Source organism: Trifolium pratense, linkage group LG7 (genome assembly GCF_020283565.1).
Source record: "Trifolium pratense cultivar HEN17-A07 linkage group LG7, ARS_RC_1.1, whole genome shotgun sequence".
NCBI classification, from domain to species: domain Eukaryota; kingdom Viridiplantae; phylum Streptophyta; class Magnoliopsida; order Fabales; family Fabaceae; genus Trifolium; species Trifolium pratense.
Window position 1 is genome coordinate 33,988,053 of NC_060065.1, and position 18,898 is coordinate 34,006,950.

Consider the following 18,898-nt stretch of genomic DNA (forward strand, 5'->3'; position numbering starts at 1 on the left):
AAAAAAAATTAAAAAAATATTAATTTACCATGTTGTAAGACTGACTCATTACTTTTAAGCTATACGACCTCTTCCGTTTCAACAAGACAATCTGTTGAGGAGTTATAAAGATTGTTTAGTGGATTAGATAGAGATTGGAGTGATAAGAGGTTAGAAAAACAAAACAAAAAAGGCGATTAGTTGGGGCGGGCTTCTTTTCGTGCTTGTGTTATACCCTCGTATTCATAAAATTAGAGACAATTGAGGGGGTGGCCATGAAGAAAGCTGCCAGAGTGAAGGGTGGCTTGTTTACCTATTAAGGTTAGAGGCTGCCTCATATGCTTTTATGTCTTTCAGGACTCAATCTTGAGTATTGCGAGATCATATTTTGAGAAACAATGAAGGGTGTGGTATCGAAGATGATTTTGACAATGTTTTGGATTGTCCTCCTAAAATCCAACATATTTTGTCGAGCATTCTTTTTAGTAAAATTCTTTTGGGCATGGAAGTAAATTTTGACATGAACACAAGATAGAAAACAATTTTTTTTGTGTCTTAAAGCAGCACATGCTCAAGATTTTATTCTAGTTATCCCTATCGGTGGGTTAGGCCACTATATGTCACACTAGTCAAGTATCATACTATTCTTAGATACCATCTCATGATTCCATTATTTTCTATTGATGAAGTTTGTCCCGTTGTCGTAAGGTGTGTCTAAATTCTTTTAGGAGACACTAAATTCATTGTAGGGAGCTTCAACATTTCAAATATAGACATGACTTGGTTAAAGATGTTCTTTTAATATTTTTAAGCGCATAAGAATATATGTAAAGAAATAGGCGCTTGTGAACTTCTCGACTGATCAATAGAAAGAGAGATTGACACTTTGACCTACAAATGTTCGTGGATGGGAGCGAAAAATGTTTGTGTAAATTTGATTGAAGTTTTCTCACTTGTGAAATGGATGATTGAGAATTTTATTTTAGTAATTTTTATACCATTTTTCTATTATTAGCGAGTTAAGTAGCCTGAATCTGGACAATATTTCTGGCTCCATTTTTAAACATGTTTTAGCCATGCTTAATAAAGTTTGTGGTCCGTTCCGTTTAGTTTAGGGACAAGTACTTGCCTAAAAAAAAGTGGAGCTGTACTTCGTGGGCCTCATAAATTAATTGACTTGAATTGACTATTGCTTATTAAAAGAGATTTTTTTTTTGGTAGAATATTAAAAGAGATTTTTATCATTTGTCAACAAAAAAAAAAGATTTTTATCTTTATTTATGAGCCTTATTTTTGCAGAAAACCGTCCAATGAAGGAATTAAAACGAGATATTCTCTGGATATGCTTTTCACATTACCAAATATTCCCATGAGATGCATTTCTTTTTGTTACGGATTGAAATGCATTTCTAATGAATCCAACCCAACTTATATAAGTTGTTCATTCAATCAAGAGTGTTATTATTTGACAAAAAATAATGCTATAATAAGATGTTTTAAGAAAAGAAAACCAACCCTCCACAAATAAATGTCTAAATTATTTAATTGGACTATTAAAAAAATACAAATCCAACCAACCATATAAGTAAACGAATAATCAAATATTCCCTAATCCCAAAATATAAGCAAAAATTGATCTAACAAAATAAATGTACTTGATTCAAATATTTAATCAAATACATCAAATTTCTTTAACTAATTTTTACTTATATATTAGGACGGAGGAATACTTCAAATAAGATTAAGTTTTTTTTTTTTGGTTTACAATATTAGTAATGAGGATCGAATCCAGAACCTCATCATACTATCCAAATCCCTAACTATTGAATCAAACTCAAACTCAGTGACTTAAATGATTAAGTTTTTTTTCTTCATACCAACAATAGAAGGAATAATTCCATTCCAATATCAAAAAGCAATGAAGCAAAAATTCCATTGCCATATTCACATAAATACACACAAAAAGGTGATTACAAAATTGATAAAATTTCTCACAATTCACCATAACCTAACAAAAACCTATATGGTATGCCTCTTCCTCTATTACAATTAATTTATAATAACCATAGTGATTATCATCAACTAATAGTGATTATCATCAACTAGATTGTACATCCATTGAATCAAATATAAAGTTAGAACAACTAGTATCCTTAATCAAAAGTGATGAACTAAATCCAACCATAGAATTATCCAAATCAAATTGAACTAAAACATCTTCTAATTGATACCCTCCAATCACAATAGGATTCTTTTGTTCAACACCACCATCCAAAATTCCCAAACACATAACATCATCACTTACTCTCACCATTGAATTTCTTCCATAAATTCTCCATTTCACCATCTCACTTTGTAGAACAAAATCAATAATTGGCACATTAGGCCCAATTTGTGACTCATCAATTCCTTTAGAACCAAAACAAATCTCAAAAGGTGCCACTGCAGGTACTCTAATCATGTTCATAGATAAAGCAGCTTTTAGAAAAGCACTTTTGAAATTCTCATAGATTGAACTTTGCATGGTTGTATAAGGCAAAATAGAACTCAACAAAGTTCCACCATAGCCCTCTTGTGACAAAGATTGTGTGTTAAAAGACACTTTTTTCCCACCAATTTTGATGGAATTAACATTGATCAAATACTCCATGTTTTGGTTTGTGACAAGTGGTGTAAATGTTAAAGATCTAAAATTTTCAGACTCAAAATTCTTACTTTTTCCAAGTAAAACAAACCCAGAAGAAGAAGAGAGACAAAAAGTGATTTTTCTTTGTGAATCCATTGAATTGAAAAATTGTGATGAAAATGAAGTTCTAGATCTACCAAACCCAACAATGCCTTTAGCATGATTAGATAACCCATTCAACAAAAGGGTATTTGAACAAGTGAATAAAAAGTCATGGGTTGGTTTAAAAATTGAATCTTTATTTGATTGAATTGCTACAAAATCTTCAACAAGGTTTCCTTTTGTAGCTAATTTACCTGTGATGGTGTTTTTAGGAAGAATTTCACAAGGGTAATCTTGATCCACATGATTTTCTTCAAGATTTGAAAGCCATGTTTGGGAATGACTTTTTGCTGTAAGACATTGAAGAGAACGATGAGGAATTGTACGGAGAGAAAAAGATGAGATTTTTCTAGAAGAACAATCAAGCCAGAAAAATGAACCACTTAGATCAACAACAACGTTGGTAGAAACAAAAGGGGTACCATAAGAAAGTGTTGTTAAGTATTGTTGTGTTATGTTGTCTTTTGAGATTGGGAGAAGAAGAGAATTTGAGGAAGAAGAAACAAAGATTAGAAGAGAGAAAAAGAGTGGAAGGAAAAAAGAGAAAGCCATTGAAGAAATGAAGAAGAAAAGAAAAAAGAGTGGAAAATGTTTGTTTTGTTGGTTGGAGAAGTAAAGTGTGTCTGTCGGCTGTGTTTCGCCGCGGCTTATGTTGAAATAAGGTTTGTTGGTTGGGTTGGGTTGGGTTGGGTTGCGAATGGATAAGGGTTTGGGCAAAAATGAATTATTATAATAAGTTGTTTTTAATTTTGATGTTTAGTGCTATAAAAAAAAAAAAAAAATTTGTTGTTTAGTGAGTAGTTTTGGTTTGCTGACTCGATCACACTATGTGATGCTAACGTGCTTATCTTATCTTCTTCTCTTCTTTTTATTTTATTTTTTCTATTTTATTTATTATCTATATACTCCTATCTCCGATAGGTGTTGAGTTGGCACTTGTATACCCTCTTACTAAGGTTATCTACACGTGTATATATCCTCTTTAATCTTCATGTGTAGCTACACGTGTATACCCTCTTACTAAGATTTAAATGAGCCCATTTGGAGGGGAGTGGTTATGGTGCATAAGCTTTTTTTTTATGCACCATGCATAAATAATGAAAATTGTTTAACGCACCCTCCCATATACTTAGCGCACCCCTGAAATTTTTTTGCGCGCCCCCAATTTTTTCTCTCGCACCCCCCAAATTTTCTCGCGTGCCCCCAAAATCATTTTTGTTGTGTAATGGTTTCACATTAGATGTACTTATAATCCCAAAACCATCGTTACTGTCGAATGGTTTTAGAAAGTTGTAATTCAAAACCATTCTGCTTGTGGAATGGTTTTGTGTGTTATTTATGTTGAGGGTGGGGGCGCGCTAAGCAATTTGGGGGGCGCGCTAAGTAAACTGGGGGGCGATAAACAATCTGGGGGTGCGCTAAGCAAACTGGGAGGCGCATTAAGCAAACTGGGGGGCGCGCTAAGCAATCTGTGGTATTTATGCATGGTGTGCATAAGCAAGGCTTATGCACCATAACTTATGCTCATTTGGAGAATTATGTTTTGGATTTAAAAAAAAAACAAATAATATAGATGTGGAATTTTACCAACAATAAATTGGTTCGAATGGTTAAGGTTTTAGTCCCTTAAGTATGTGATCAGGGGAGGAGAGAATTTACCTTGTGTATCACACAAATTTTTTCGACGGAGATTAATCATCGCTAACGACGGTGGAAATTTCGTATCAATATGATGGTAACAAAAGAAAATCGATGCGGAATTTTATTAAGGATTCTTTATGAAACATTTTAGAGTTTATTTTTTTAGAAATTTTCTAAGGAAAATTGAAGCTAAATTCTATTAGACTACTTACAATAAAAATCCATTTTTAAAATCTATTTTTTTAGATAAATGAATGACAACCGATAAGACATTAAAAACTCACAAGCACAAAGTATAAAGATCAAAGTTTGAAAATTAATCATAGTGTCTGACTTAATGATTTTGACATTTTTGTCATCGAAGCACCGTTGTCCATCACTATGGCGCTGCCGAAAACTCCACTGTCCCCCGGTTTGCCATGCCAGAGGTTTGGCATTGACTGGCCACCACCACCTATTTTTATTATTTATTCAATTACTTTATATAACTTATTTATTAAATTTTTGTTATTAGAAAATAGAGTTTTGATAAAAATGATTTAAGGAGTGTAGAAAGAATGTTTTGGGCTCACAAAAACAATATTTGGGCTTAGTGAAAAAAAAAATTGGTCAATCATAAAAAAAATGGTTTTGTTTTTAAAATAATCTCAACTGACAATAGATGAATCGGATGGATAACCCTCCATTTAAAATATAATAATGGATGAATTGAATGAATCATATATTTATTGGATGAATTGAATTGAATTATTTTAATAAAAATTTGATGGGTCGTAATAGATTATTTTGATCCATTAATTACCTTTTAAACCAAATTCATTTGATCTTATCCATTTTGTCACCCCTATAACAAACACACTGATAATTTAATAGAGAAATAGGCACACTAATGATCTTTTTATTTTGTGTATATATCTTTCAAGAATAGAATTCTCCATAAAAATAACTAAGATATTAAACTCAAGTGGTTAATGAGAACCCTTTGGAGTGAATTGTTCATAAGAATTCAAATTTAATTCATGGTGGGAACAATTCTTAGCCAGACTTTACTTAAATCGCGGCCGAACTTTGAATTATCGGGATTCTTTTCTCTTGAGAACTAGAGGATTAACGCAAAAGAAAAAATTCCCCACAAATTATAACTCAACTGGTTGAAATGCCGAATTTATTAGATCGAACGCCATGATCGAGATTTAAACTTCAGTCATTTTTAAATACATGAATTTCTAATTACTCGTTATTTCGTCTATCTTAAAAAAAATCTCTTTTGGTGTGTTTGGGTTGGAACAGAATGCTAGCATTTCAAGGTTCTGTTTTGCCACTGGATTTGCTTAAGTATAATCCTTTCTCTAAGATCAAATTATTCATATTTCAAAAGTTTAATAATTTTAGATTAAAAAAGAGAAAAAAGAATTTTACATTGACGACCAATACAATCATGTTTTCCGCCACATCATCCCACTAAACCCTACTTCCTTAATATAATGTGGAAGAATGCTCCATTCTTATTAGTTGACACTGTAAAATTAATTTGCACCGAAGGTACGTAGTGTTTAAACTCATTTTATTTATTGAAATGTCCACAGTCCCATTTTAATTAGACAATCCATATATAACTACGTGCGGTCACACAACACACAATTCAAATCCATCAAATCGATAAAATTCTCGTGTATCACACACAAATTCACGACTTCATTATATATGGTGTATTCTTGAGTCTCATTTTAAAAGAAAATGCATATACTTCATTGATTCTTAGTCAACAATACATAAGTTACAAAAATAAATAGAAAGAAAAAGAACAAAAGTTATTTAAACTCATAATATCACTCAATTGAAATATGAAAGAAATTAGGTTATAATATGTTGGAACATCTTGCATTATGAAGTAGAAGGGAAGAACTAAATCCTAATTTAGAAGAAACCAAATCAAACTCCAATAGATTATCCTCCAATATATGTCCACCAATAACAATTGATGTTCTTGTCTCTTTACCACCATCCACAAATCCAAAACATGCTACCTTTTTATTCACCAACACCATTGAATTTCCACCATAAATTTTCCATTCCACACCCCCTTGTAGCACCAAATCAATAGTAGGCACATCTAATCCAGTATTAGTCCTACCAATAGTGCTTAAATCAAAACATGCTTTAAATGGTGCCACTGAGGCCACTTTCTTTATTTTTCTATCAGAAGCCTTCTTCACAAATTTTCTAACAAGGGGCTTATAAATTGAACTATGCAACAATGTGAAGGAATGCATGGTGCTAATTTTTGTTCCACCATTTCCCTTATTGTCAATGGATAAAAGTGAAGACTTAAAGTTAAGTACTTCACCATTAACTTTAATTGATTTCACATCTATGAAATACTCATAAGAAGCTTCACCTAAAGTAAATATTGGAGCAGTGCTAAAGGGATTGATAATAAGAGGAATAGTAGTGAGTTGAAACTTTGAAAAAGAACTTTTTTGGGGTACCCCACCAAAGAAAAGACTACCAAGTCCTTTCTTATTTGAAGATGGTAAACAAAGTGCAAATTTTTGAGGAAGTTTATGAGAAGATAATGAAAGTTGTTTTGGTAATGAAAGTTGTGTTCTTGCTAGGCCTAATATACCTTTACTAGTTTTTGGTAAGCCTTTAAGAGGTTCATTATCAGAAAATGCATCTAAATTAGTGCATCCAGAAAATAGGCCTGAGATTTTTGAATGTGATATGAACATAACATCATTGCCGGTGTCACCTGAAAATATAGAATTTGCTAATGTATTGATTATGTTAGCACCACATGTATTGTTTGTGCAACCTGGTTTGAAAGGGCCTTCACAGCTAGTGCATCCAGCATCATTAGGACAGAGTTTGGAGTCACAAGAGAGGGGAGTGTAGGTTGATGAGTTGTAGGTTTTGTTGCAATCATACCATAAGATTGGTCCTCCAAGATCAATGACTAGATTGAAATTGTGTTGAGGTGTTCCTATGCTAAGTGAAGTGTAGAAAAGTTTGGTTAATGGATCTTTTTGAATTGGTGAGATGAATTGTGATGAGCAGGAAAATGAGAGAAGGGCTATTGTGAGAATGGTGAAAATAGTAGTAAAAGAAGCCATTGTGATTTGTGAGTGTGCATAATAGAAGTGAATGGTGGTTCCTTTTTATAGATGAATATGTGAAGAAAAAATGAATATCATGCAAAGTCAGCTTGTAAGGTGAAAATTGTCTTTTACTTAGAAACCATATCTAACTCAAATTCGATTTCTTAACACACTCCCTCACGCCCAACACTATTAAATTTGATGCGTGGATATAAATGGTGGATGGATCAACGAAACTCAGAGAAACTCTGATACCATTTTAGATTTGAGAGTTGGGTCTAATTCAACGCTACAAAGTCGACTTGTAAAATAAAGATTCTCTCTTACTTATAAACTCCTGTCTAAGCTAACTCACAACTGATGCGAAATTTATTTATGTTATTTTTTTTTTAGTTGACTAGAATTGAATTGGTATACATAATATTCATATTTAATCTTCTTTTGGGTTGGTTTGATACTCTGATCTGACACTAGACAATAGTTGCTTACAGAATTAGTAATGAAATGATATTTTTGAGTTGTTAACTGGTTATATATACTATAAAATGACCATCATTAGAAAACTTGGATTGCTTAATAACAGGGTCACTGACTTCTAATAGAGTTAAGACGTTTTTATGCTTAAAAATCTCATACTAATAGAGATGGCCACTTGCTTAAACCACTCCAACTATTACTATCTCCGGTTATTAATATAAGATAAAGTTTACTTTTTAGATATATTGAATAACTAAAGTCGACTCTAATAGTTGGTTCATTGTTAGTTTATCAATGCAATTGGTTCCTGTTTACAAGTTCATTTATTGAAGTATGCCACACTGAGTTAGCATTGCTTCAAGAATCAACGTTCCCCACTTGTTTTTTTTCTTTCTTTTCGTAAACTAGATATTTTCTATACGCAAATGCATCCAAGAGTTTTAACGTTATTACATACCTAAGGTTAAGATCGAATCCAAGACGTTAGTTAAACTATAACAGACTTACGTCATCTCATTTAAACGCTTTTGGATAAAATATTCTCTATAATCTAGTTTCCGATTTTGGCCAAAATCTGCCAGGTGGAAACCATGTACAGCCTTAAGAAAGAGAGAAATGAGAGGATAGAGAAAGAAGATATAGGGAGGGATTTAGTGTGGACAATGTAACATAACAATTGGTGGATCTCTTTGGTCCAATTGTGAAAATTATTGTATAGTATACAGCATTTTGTAAGGCAATTAAATGTCAAAGCATTTCTAAACAAGAAAACTCACATGTTGTAGGTCAACTTCTTGAAACTGATTAAATCATGTAATAAAATATATTAATAGAAAGTATTGTGAACTTTCCTAGAGAAAAGAAAAAAGCATCAAGAAATCTGATTCATAACACTATTATTGTGAAGAGTTGAGAGTTGATTTGTACATAAATTTATAATTAGAAACAATTTTCATCATATAAATTGGTTTTGTAGGGTTGAATATTGAAACTCAATCCAACATTCTAAGATGATATCAGAGTTATCTAAGATCTGTTAAATCACCTGCCACATTTAATAAGAGATGATATGAAGATGAGTTTACAAATAGAGATAGTCCTATCTTTACGAGTCCAGATTTATAAAGTTGAATTTGGCTCGACATAAAATTCTAAGAATTATATCTGAATTTTTCTATTCAAATAGAAACAGATAATCCAATCTCTAGAAAACAAACATGACAACAATTGCTTCAAATTTTCTTCTCTTCTTCATTCTTTTCACCTTCATCTCTCCCTCAACAGCCTTTTCACATATTCAACCCAATGCACTTGTTCTTCCAATCACACAAGACTCTACCACTAACCAGTACATCACTTTGATTCATCAAAGAACACCTCTTGTTCCTATCAAACTAACATTAGATTTAAGTGGTCAATTCCTTTGGATAAATTGTGAAGAACATTATGTCTCATCAAGTTACCAACCTATTCATTGCAACACACCACAATGCTCAATAACAAAATCCAAAACATGTAGAAACTGTTTCTATTTTAAAAACCCTGGATGCAACATTAACACATGTAACCTTTATCCAAATAATGTTCTTACTCATACAAATGAAATTGGTGAAGTTTCATTAGATGTTATTGCAGTTCATTCAACTGATGGATCAAAACTTGGTCAACAAGTTACTGTAAAAAACTTTCTTTTCACATGTGGTAGAACAAATCTCTTGAAAGGTCTTGCTAATGGAGTTAATGGCATGGCTGGTTTTGGAAGAAGTGAAATTTCATTACCTTCACTTTTTTCTTCTGCTTTAAGCTTCCAAAAAAAGTTTGCAATTTGTTTAAGTTCTTCAAAAACTAAATCTAGTAGTGTTTTGTTCTTTGGTGATGGCCCTTATGTTTTCTTTCCTAGGATTGACGTTTCAAAATTTCTTATCTTTACGCCGCTTATCAAAAACCCGGATAATTCAGCAGGACCATTTTTCCATGGAAGTCCTGCAGGTGAATATTTCATTGGAGTAAAAGGTATTAGAATCAATGAAAAACATGTTTCATTAAACACATCATTGTTGTCCATAGGTGATGAAGGTGAAGGAGGAACAAAAATCAGCACTTTAAATCCTTACACTATCATGGAAACATCTATTCATAATGCTTTTGTTGATGCATTTGCAAGAGAATTTGAAGATGTTCCTAAAGCAAAAGCAGTAAAGCCTTTTAAACTATGTTATAAGTTGAAGGATTTGAGTGTTACAAGGGTTGACTTTGTGCCAACAGTTGACTTTGTGTTGCAAAATAAGGATGTTTTTTGGAGGATGTTTGGAGCAAATTCTATGATGAAAGTGAGTTGTGAGGTTTATTGTGTTGCATTTGTAGATGGAGGTGTAGAAGTTACAACTTCCATTGTTATTGGTGGATATCAGTTACATGATAATCTTTTGGAATTTGATTTGGAAAATTCAAGACTTGGATTCAGTTCCTCTTTATTGTTCAGAAAAACTACTTGTGCAAACTTCAATTTCACCTCTATAGTACTTAATTGAAGGACACTTTTTAATTTATTGTTCATTTCTCATTATTTTTTTGTGTTGCATAAATTTGTTTGCCAATCACTTTCTTAATCTGTGATATATGCCAATCATATTTGAATTGACTACATTAATCAATATTTGGATTTTTGAAAAAATATAGTAATATTTATCAAATATGAGAACCCTTATCTAATTATAGTATTTGACCAATTGAAATTGTATTGGGCTTTTGTTGTTGAACACCTTAGATAGATGAAGGTGCCTGGAACAATTTATTTTGATGATTTATGTACTTTTCATTTAGAGTTTCTTTTCGCATTCTATATATTTCTCATGCGCCCTTCTTATTTTTATTTTTATATTTTCGCTATTTAAGTAGCGGATGTTATAAAAATGAGAAATTTGAAATAAAAAACACGCCTAATATGAAATTTTTAAGATTTTACGTACATGTCTGCTAACTCAGTCCGCTACTTAAGTAGTAGACAAAGGGTATTTTGATAATTTTGCAGGGCACTTGAGAAAATTGGTAGGATGCCAAAAGAAATTCTCTTCATTTTTAAGTTATTCAAATTGTTTCCTATTAGACAAACACGAATCAAATAAGTATTTAGGTTGTGTGTAATCACAAACATATGTATGTAGTTTGTTATATATCGTCTAATTAAGATCAAATGGTCGGAATTTTTGCATTGTGGACCAAAAGTACCTCAATGAATAGTCCAATGCACTCCCTCTTGAAGCTCAAGATCAATTCTTGGCACAGAATTTTCAATGCTAGTTAAGTCAAAACATACCTCAAATGGTGCCATTGATGCCACTCTCTTTAGTTTTTTATCCGAGGCCTTCTTGAGAATATGCAATATGCAAATATAGTTTCAAATAGTTGTGCATCACTCAAACTTTGCTCTATATTAAATATAAATGATGTCTATAAGGTGATGATATAATGCTTGCGCATATTTTCTGATGTATGAAATATGACATAGGCTATACCAAAAAAATATGTACAATAATCAAAGATATTTTAATAAATAAACTAGTTTAGATATTTTAATAGGCTATACATGTTGGCTAATTTTTATAGTTTTGAGATAATTTCCCTTTGTATTTAACATTTATTTATTAAAGAAATGAGTTGAGTTTGCTTTAATAAAAAAATACAAAAACTCCTTTCCATGTGTGAAAATAATAATTAAAGACTCCATCATAAAATAATAATAACTAAGGACTCACACATGTTCAAACTAAATACTTTAAATATAAAATGGAGTATTAGACAAAAAAAAAACCTACTTTCTAATTTAAAATGGAACATGTCTTTTCCTGGCATCGCAAGGAATCTAATTTTCAAAAGGAAAATGTTACTTCCTCCTCAAATTACTATTATACTTAAATTTTTTTTTTTAAGATCATTGAAAAATAATATATTTGATTTATAATATTGATTAGATAGATTATTTTTTCAATGAATGATTTTTTTGTCTATAATAATGATCGAAGGAAGTAATTAAGTATTACGAACGTGCTGCTCACGAAACCCCAAACTAGTGAAACATGGAAGAAAAAAAAAACGAAGCTACGAACATTATCCATGACTAGGGTGTAGCCATGAATATATGATTAACTCTTGTATTTGTGGAAAATAGTAAAACAATAAATTCAAAAATATGTGGCCGAAGGCTATTCTAATACACCTAAAAATTTCACATTGTTTGAAAATAATATTAAGGGTAGTTTATATAAAAGACAAAATTCTGAGGATTCACACACGGCTCAGAACAGACAATATCTTTGAATGTGATGTGATATACTTGATAGTAGAACAAAAGTTCAAAATGAACAATACCTCAGAACATGGTGCGTTGTACTTGAGGGTGAAATGGAACAAATGCAAAAATATATAAGGTTGTGTCCTCGACTGGGCCTAAGACCCAATAAAAGAGGAACTCGTCTGCCCATTACGTTAGAGGCCTAAGGTCGCGCCTCTCTGTCCAATCGTCAAGGAAGGGAGCCTTTCGTAACATCCAACATCGAAATTATTGACTTTTACTATCAATCATGGTCTTTCAGCCGTTATTCAAACAACCATTAATAGTTAAGACTATTAATACTTTTTTTATGTAGAAGACTCATGTACTTTTACTTACTCTCTAAAACCTTCAGTTTATGCAAATATTGACCGAGCGTCGGAATATATCGGATATAACCCACATTATTAAATGAATAAATTGTAATAGTTGATGTCTCTGCACACATATTAAATGGATAAATTGTAACAGTTAGATCTAAGTAATTAATATATACTAGTATAAGTTGAAACATTCAGTACAACTCTTCTATTAAACAATCCAAGTTTTATAATATTGACTGTATTGCTGGTCATTGTATATACTTCTTTTGACACACGGATGACCACATTCCGTGTAGATATAATAATCAATTACAAACCAAAATTATTCCATTAATTAAAGTAATAATACTTCAAGCAACAATTGTTCATGCCAGATCATACCAACTCAAAAGAAGATTAAACAAGGATATTATATATACAATTTCAAACCTAGTCAATTAAAAAAGAATAAATAATGTATCACATTATTCATTTTCTTCCTATTTTGATTTTTTTATTATTTATTAACCCTTTGGTTATCAGGGAAGGGACCCTATAATCTAAAGTTCAGTCACGAAATAAGTAAAGTTTGACAAAAAATTATTTCCTCCAAAAATCAAATTCGGGTTTTCCCGAACGATTATTCCGATTTTCATTTCTATAAAAAGGAACACTTCACATACATTAATCACTCATCCATCTATTAAGCTTAGCTCATAATGGCTTCTTTTGCTACTCTTTTCTCCTTTCTCACAATAGCCCTTCTCTCATTTTCTTGCTCATCACAATTCATCTTACCAATTGAAAAAGATCCATTAACAAATCTCTTTTCAACTTCACTTGGAATAGGAACACCTCAACACAATTTCAATCTAGTCATTGATCTTGGAGGACCAATCCTATGGTATGATTGCAACAAAAGTTACAACTCTTCAACCTACACTCCTCTCTCTTGTGACTCCAATCTTTGTACTAATGATGCTGGTTGCACTAGCTGTGATGGCCCTTTGAAACCAGGTTGCACAAACAATACATGTGGTGCAAACATAATCAACTCATTAGTTAATGCTATATTTTCAGGTGACACTGGCAATGATGTTTTGTTCATATCAAACACTAAAGTCTCAGGTTTTCTTTCTGGTTGCACTGACTCAGATGCATTTTCTGATGATTTTCCTCTTAAAAACTTACCAAAAACTAGTAAAGGTATCTTAGGCCTTGCAAGAACACAACTTTCATTAACAAAACAACTTTCATTGTCTTCTAATAAACTTCCTAACAAGTTTGCTCTTTGTTTACCAAGTTCTTCTAAACATGGTAGTCTTTTCATTGGTGGTGTACCTCAAAAAAGTTCTTTTTCAAAGCTTCAACTCACTACTATTCCTCTTATTATCAACCCCTTTAGCACTGCTCCAATATTTACTGAAGGTGATGCTTCTTATGAATATTTTATAGATGTAAAATCAATTAAAATTGGTGGTGAAGTACTTAACTTTAAGTCTTCACTTTTGTCCATTGACAATAAGGGTAATGGTGGAACAAAATTTAGCACCTTGAGTAACTTCACTGTGTTACATAGTTCAATATTTAAACCACTTGTTAGAGATTTTGGTAAGAAAGCTTCTGATAAAAAAATAAAGAAAGTGGCATCAGTGGCACCATTTGAAGCATGTTTTGATTTAAGCACTATTGGTAGGACTAATACTGGATTGGATGTGCCTATAATTGATTTGGTGTTGGAAGGGGGTGTGGAATGGACAATTTTTGGAGGAAATTCAATAGTGTTGGTGAATAAAAATGTGGCATGTCTTGGATTTGTGGATGGTGGTAAAGAGCCAAGAACAGCAGTTGTTATTGGTGGGAACCTATTGGAGGACAATCTTTTGGAGTTTGATTTAGTTTCTTCTAAATTAGGATTCAGTTCTTCCCTTCTCCTTCAGAATGCAAGATGTTCCAATTCAGAAGGTAATGGAAATCTCATTTCAATTGAGTGAGATTTTGATGAGTTTAAATAACTTTTGTTCTTTCCCTTTCAACTTAGTAAGATGGTGATTTGTAACTTTTGTCCTTTTCCTTTCTCTTTATGATTGTAACTTATGTATTGTTGACTAAGAATCAATGAAGTGCATGCATTTTGTTTTAGTGAAGTGCTGAATTTGTCTATGATAATCTTTAAGCCACTGTTTTATAATATAACTGATTAAGCTCTTCAATATCACATACACCTATGTTCTAACTTTCTTTGTGAACCAAACTTTCTTTGTGACAACCTAGCTTGTTAGATAACATAAGCCAAAACATGTGTAGGGACATCCTAAGAATGCAAAACTCAAAGAGAAACACTCCCCCTTCATGTTGCAGCAGATCTTGGAAATGTGGACATTTGCAACAACATAGCCAAAAGAGATTTCATTTCAGAATTTCGAAGGTGAAAAGAGGACTTCCACCTTCAAAATTTAAGATAGTTTTTGTGATCTAACAATTCGCAGCAGCTGCTACATAACACAGAGACAGTAATAGTTTTAATCTAGTTTAACAAAAAACCTTCGGGTCCAAAAAATGATATCCTAATGACAAATGTTTGCTCCCTGGCTAAAATAGTTTAAACTAATAAATCAAAACAAGGTTTCTCGCAACACTCCACTTACGCTTGCATATTCCTATCTAAGATAATGGGCTGGTATTGCACCTGGATCAAGTTCCCAGAAGCCTTTCAGATTGCTGTCATGTTCTTCCGTCAGTTTGAAAGCAGGTATCTGGTGGGAGAACTTGAGCAGCTCGGTCCTAGAGATCGTCATGGACATCTTCGTTCCTCCGCTGCTTAATTTGTACTTAAAAACTGAATCGTAACCACTTACCTTCTCCAGAAATAAAACATCTGTCCACGAATCACCTTCTTCAATAACTTCCACTATGTCATACTCACAGTTTTTCAAATCAGAACGTTTGAGTTTAGTCGTCCATCCCCTATACAATGCCCAAATTTCACCCTTCCGAGGATAAATTTCATAGTCCTTGTTCTTTCCAACGAGACTTGCATGCACCTGATGTGAAATAGAATTGGTGTTATAGTAAGTACAGACCTTACCATTTGGCTTGACTTTAAATCTTGCGCAGGAAATGATCATATCCTCATCATCCCATTTATCAACTTTCTTAGGTAGCCAGCAGTCAGTAAGATAAATTACTTGCAACTCAACTGTTGAGTCAATCCTCCTAACCTCTTTAATCTGACCGTAATATTTCGGAAGTTCATCCTCATCGCCATAAAATGCTTAAATCTGGCCAGCCTCAAACTTTTCATGGGACTTCTCATCATCAAATTGGTAGAACAAAGGGTCTGGAACTTCAAAAGATGGAACCCTGTGAGAGAATCTGAACAACTCAGAAAACTAAATTATGATATATTCCACATTAATTGACAATAGAAATCAGAAAACTAAACATAAAATGCAAATTTCTTCTAAACTTATGAATTATGAACCAAAGCTACTAAAAATAAATCAAATAAAATTCAAACCTCACTCACAATCAATCAAACTAAATCACAATTCAAAAATCAATAACCTAACAATAAATCAAAACAAGAATGAAAATTTTAAAAAAAGGTACACTTGTGCAAGCATAGTTCGACCAGTAAAGAAAGAAGTGTCTAGTAGTCCTCTTGGAGGTGTGTCATGTCATGTATGGTAATAATTTCTTTGCTCCCACTCTAGTTTTTTTTTACAAATAATAGAAATTCAACAAATGTTAGAAAATCAGTCATTCGAAGTCCACAATGCATTCAAAGGGAAAATAGTAACTACAGATTATATTCATGAATGTCGTACTATCTTGAAAAATGTAAGTGTGAATTCATACTATTCAATAAAAAATTAAAGTTCGATGTCAACTTTAAGAGCATAAATCAGTCTAATTTACTTCCAAAAAATTTAAACATGATTTAAACTCCAATTTCCAAAAACCAAAAGAAAAAAAAGGATGTAATAGCAATTACATGTGGGAAAAAAGAGCAGAAAAATAGGTATTGGAATGAACAACTTTGGTCAATCAACCTACACCATGTTTATACTACATTTTGTTTGGAGGACTCTAATAGATTTAAACCAATAAGTCATTGTGTATCTATTTTTCAAGTTTCCATTCTAATCCGGTGAATGACCAGAGATTGAAGGAGTACATTTTCATAAAGGTGTTGTGCACACTCTGTGATGAAGATAATACATAATTAGTCATGAAAGATTCTAAACAGGGCAATTTGTGAAGGGCTACATAATTAGTCACCTTAAATTCCTCTGCAGAGAGGAACCAGAATTTCGAGTATTATGTAAATTAAATTCAAACCAGTTTCATGTAACAAAAGGAAACCTACATGTGAGCCAAAAGTTTGGCCTAGTGTGAAAGTTATAGGCCTTAAGATTAACCACTAAGTATTATAAGCTTTGAGTGAAAGAAACTCAATATGAATGAAGAATATTAGGGATTAGGGATTAACAGAAAGAAACTCAACTTAACTGTTACCAGAAAAGAAGTTGCAAGGCTAGACATGGTTTCTGAGTCGCTCGGATCAGCAAATTTTGTGCCGGAACCAATCACATCAAAGATTTTTTAAATGTGCACTTCTTTAGCAACTAAATTGATTATAATAATCAAACAATACATATGTGGACTCATTAAGCTAAGCACATTGCACATCTTAAACAATATCTAGTTTTTACCTATCTTCCTAAAGACCATAGAATCTAAATTGATTAAAAAAATTGACCATAGAATCAAGTTTATCTTTAGCAATAGCCTATAAGAACCCAACCAAGTATAGAGAAATAAATTACAGCGCCTAATCTACACAATCTTCATAAGGTTTTGTGACTTCTGAATTCAAATATACAAATAATAATCATGAAAATCATCATATTCCAAATTTATTAATAAAATCATCATATCCAGATTTTGTGTGCAAATAGAGACATTTTGAGGGGGATTTGAAATTTGAATTTGAAACCTAAATTAGGGAGAGGAGTTTGCAGCAGTGAAAGAGACAACATGTTTCTTACCAAATGAAGAAAATCACACACATGATGAAAACACAACAGCTTTGTTGCTTGCTTCTGAGTTCTGACCATATTTTTTTGTTTGTTTGCCATCCTTGGCTTATTTCCAGATTGCCACTATCATTCTTAATTTTTAGTGTTGTTTTGTTATAATTCTTTCAAATTTTGGGGGGCTTTATTGTCCGATCTTGATCCAACGGTTCATATTTTCTATAATTTATTTATTGTAATTTCTTTAATTTTGAAGGGTATAATTGTGACGCAGAACGGAAGCGCTAGGTTAGCAAAACGCTAAACCTAATGGATAAAGACAAGCCGCAAACACAAACTTGTCAAAATAGGGTTTCGGAGTCCACCGAAAGTTGAGATAAAACTCGAATAATTTTATTGAATCAAAAAACTGCCCCTCAAGGCTACAATGGTTTGGTTTAAATAGTAAGGGAAATAATAAAAATAGTAAATCTAGAATAATAAAAATAGCAAATCTAGAATAATAAAAATAGCAAATCTAGAATAATAAAAATAACAAATCTAAATAAACCCTCCTACATCAGTCTCCTCCACCTCAAAAGAACTCGACCCCGAGTTCTCATCTTGATAAAGGACTTCATCTGCATGGTACTCATATATATCTGCCACATTGAAAGTGTTAGAAATGTTCATTGATGCTGGAAGGGCCACTACATAAGCATTGTCATTGATCTTGCGAGTCACTTGGAACGGGCCATATTTGCGAGGCTGCAGCTTGCTGTAGGTACCAACTGGAAATCTTTCTTTTCGCAGAAACACCATCACTTCATCTCCCACATTGAACACTTTGACTCTTCGGCGTTTATCTGCTGCAATTTTGTTTTTCAATCCAGTAGCTTCCAATTTGGACTTGACAGAATCTTTCACAGCTATAATCTCTTCAGCCATATTTTCAGCAGCCACACTAAATCCAGGAGCCTTAGGCAACTTAATCAAATCAACCACGTGCCTAGGAACAGAGGTGTAAACAAGTGAGAAAGGTGTTTTTCCTGTAGCAGAATGCACAGTGCTGTTATAAGCAAACTCAACTTGAGGCAGAGCCAAATCCCACTGCTTCGGTTTGTCACCACAAACACATCGAATCATATTTCCCAGAGTTCTGTTTGTGACCTCAGTTTGTCCATCAGTTTGGGGATGAGCTGTAGAACTCCTGTTCAGTGATGTATCAAATAACTTCCATAAGGTGATCCAGAAATGACTGA

At 32.6% G+C, this 18,898-nt stretch overlaps 4 protein-coding genes across 4 annotated transcripts; 2 read left to right on the top strand and 2 right to left on the bottom strand.

Moving 5' to 3' along the window:
• Nucleotides 1-1,887: 1,887 nt before the first annotated feature.
• LOC123898516 (probable aspartic proteinase GIP2) lies at nt 1,888-3,603 on the bottom strand. Its single transcript, XM_045949494.1, has one exon. It carries the CDS (start codon nt 3,317-3,319, stop codon nt 2,078-2,080), a length of 1,242 nt encoding a protein of 413 aa, XP_045805450.1. The 5' UTR covers nt 3,320-3,603; the 3' UTR covers nt 1,888-2,077.
• Nucleotides 3,604-6,245: 2,642 nt separating this feature from the next.
• LOC123898482 (probable aspartic proteinase GIP2) lies at nt 6,246-7,581 on the bottom strand. The gene has a single exon (XM_045949450.1). It carries the CDS (start codon nt 7,519-7,521, stop codon nt 6,268-6,270), a length of 1,254 nt encoding a protein of 417 aa, XP_045805406.1. The 5' UTR covers nt 7,522-7,581; the 3' UTR covers nt 6,246-6,267.
• Nucleotides 7,582-9,200: 1,619 nt separating this feature from the next.
• LOC123896307 (probable aspartic proteinase GIP2) lies at nt 9,201-10,514 on the top strand. Its single transcript, XM_045946716.1, has one exon. It carries the CDS (start codon nt 9,201-9,203, stop codon nt 10,512-10,514), a length of 1,314 nt encoding a protein of 437 aa, XP_045802672.1.
• Nucleotides 10,515-13,311: 2,797 nt separating this feature from the next.
• On the top strand, nt 13,312-14,757 carry LOC123899581 (probable aspartic proteinase GIP2). The gene has a single exon (XM_045950747.1). The coding sequence runs from the start codon at nt 13,335-13,337 to the stop codon at nt 14,607-14,609; it is 1,275 nt and encodes a 424-aa protein (XP_045806703.1). The 5' UTR covers nt 13,312-13,334; the 3' UTR covers nt 14,610-14,757.
• The last annotated feature ends 4,141 nt before the right edge of the window (nt 14,758-18,898 follow it).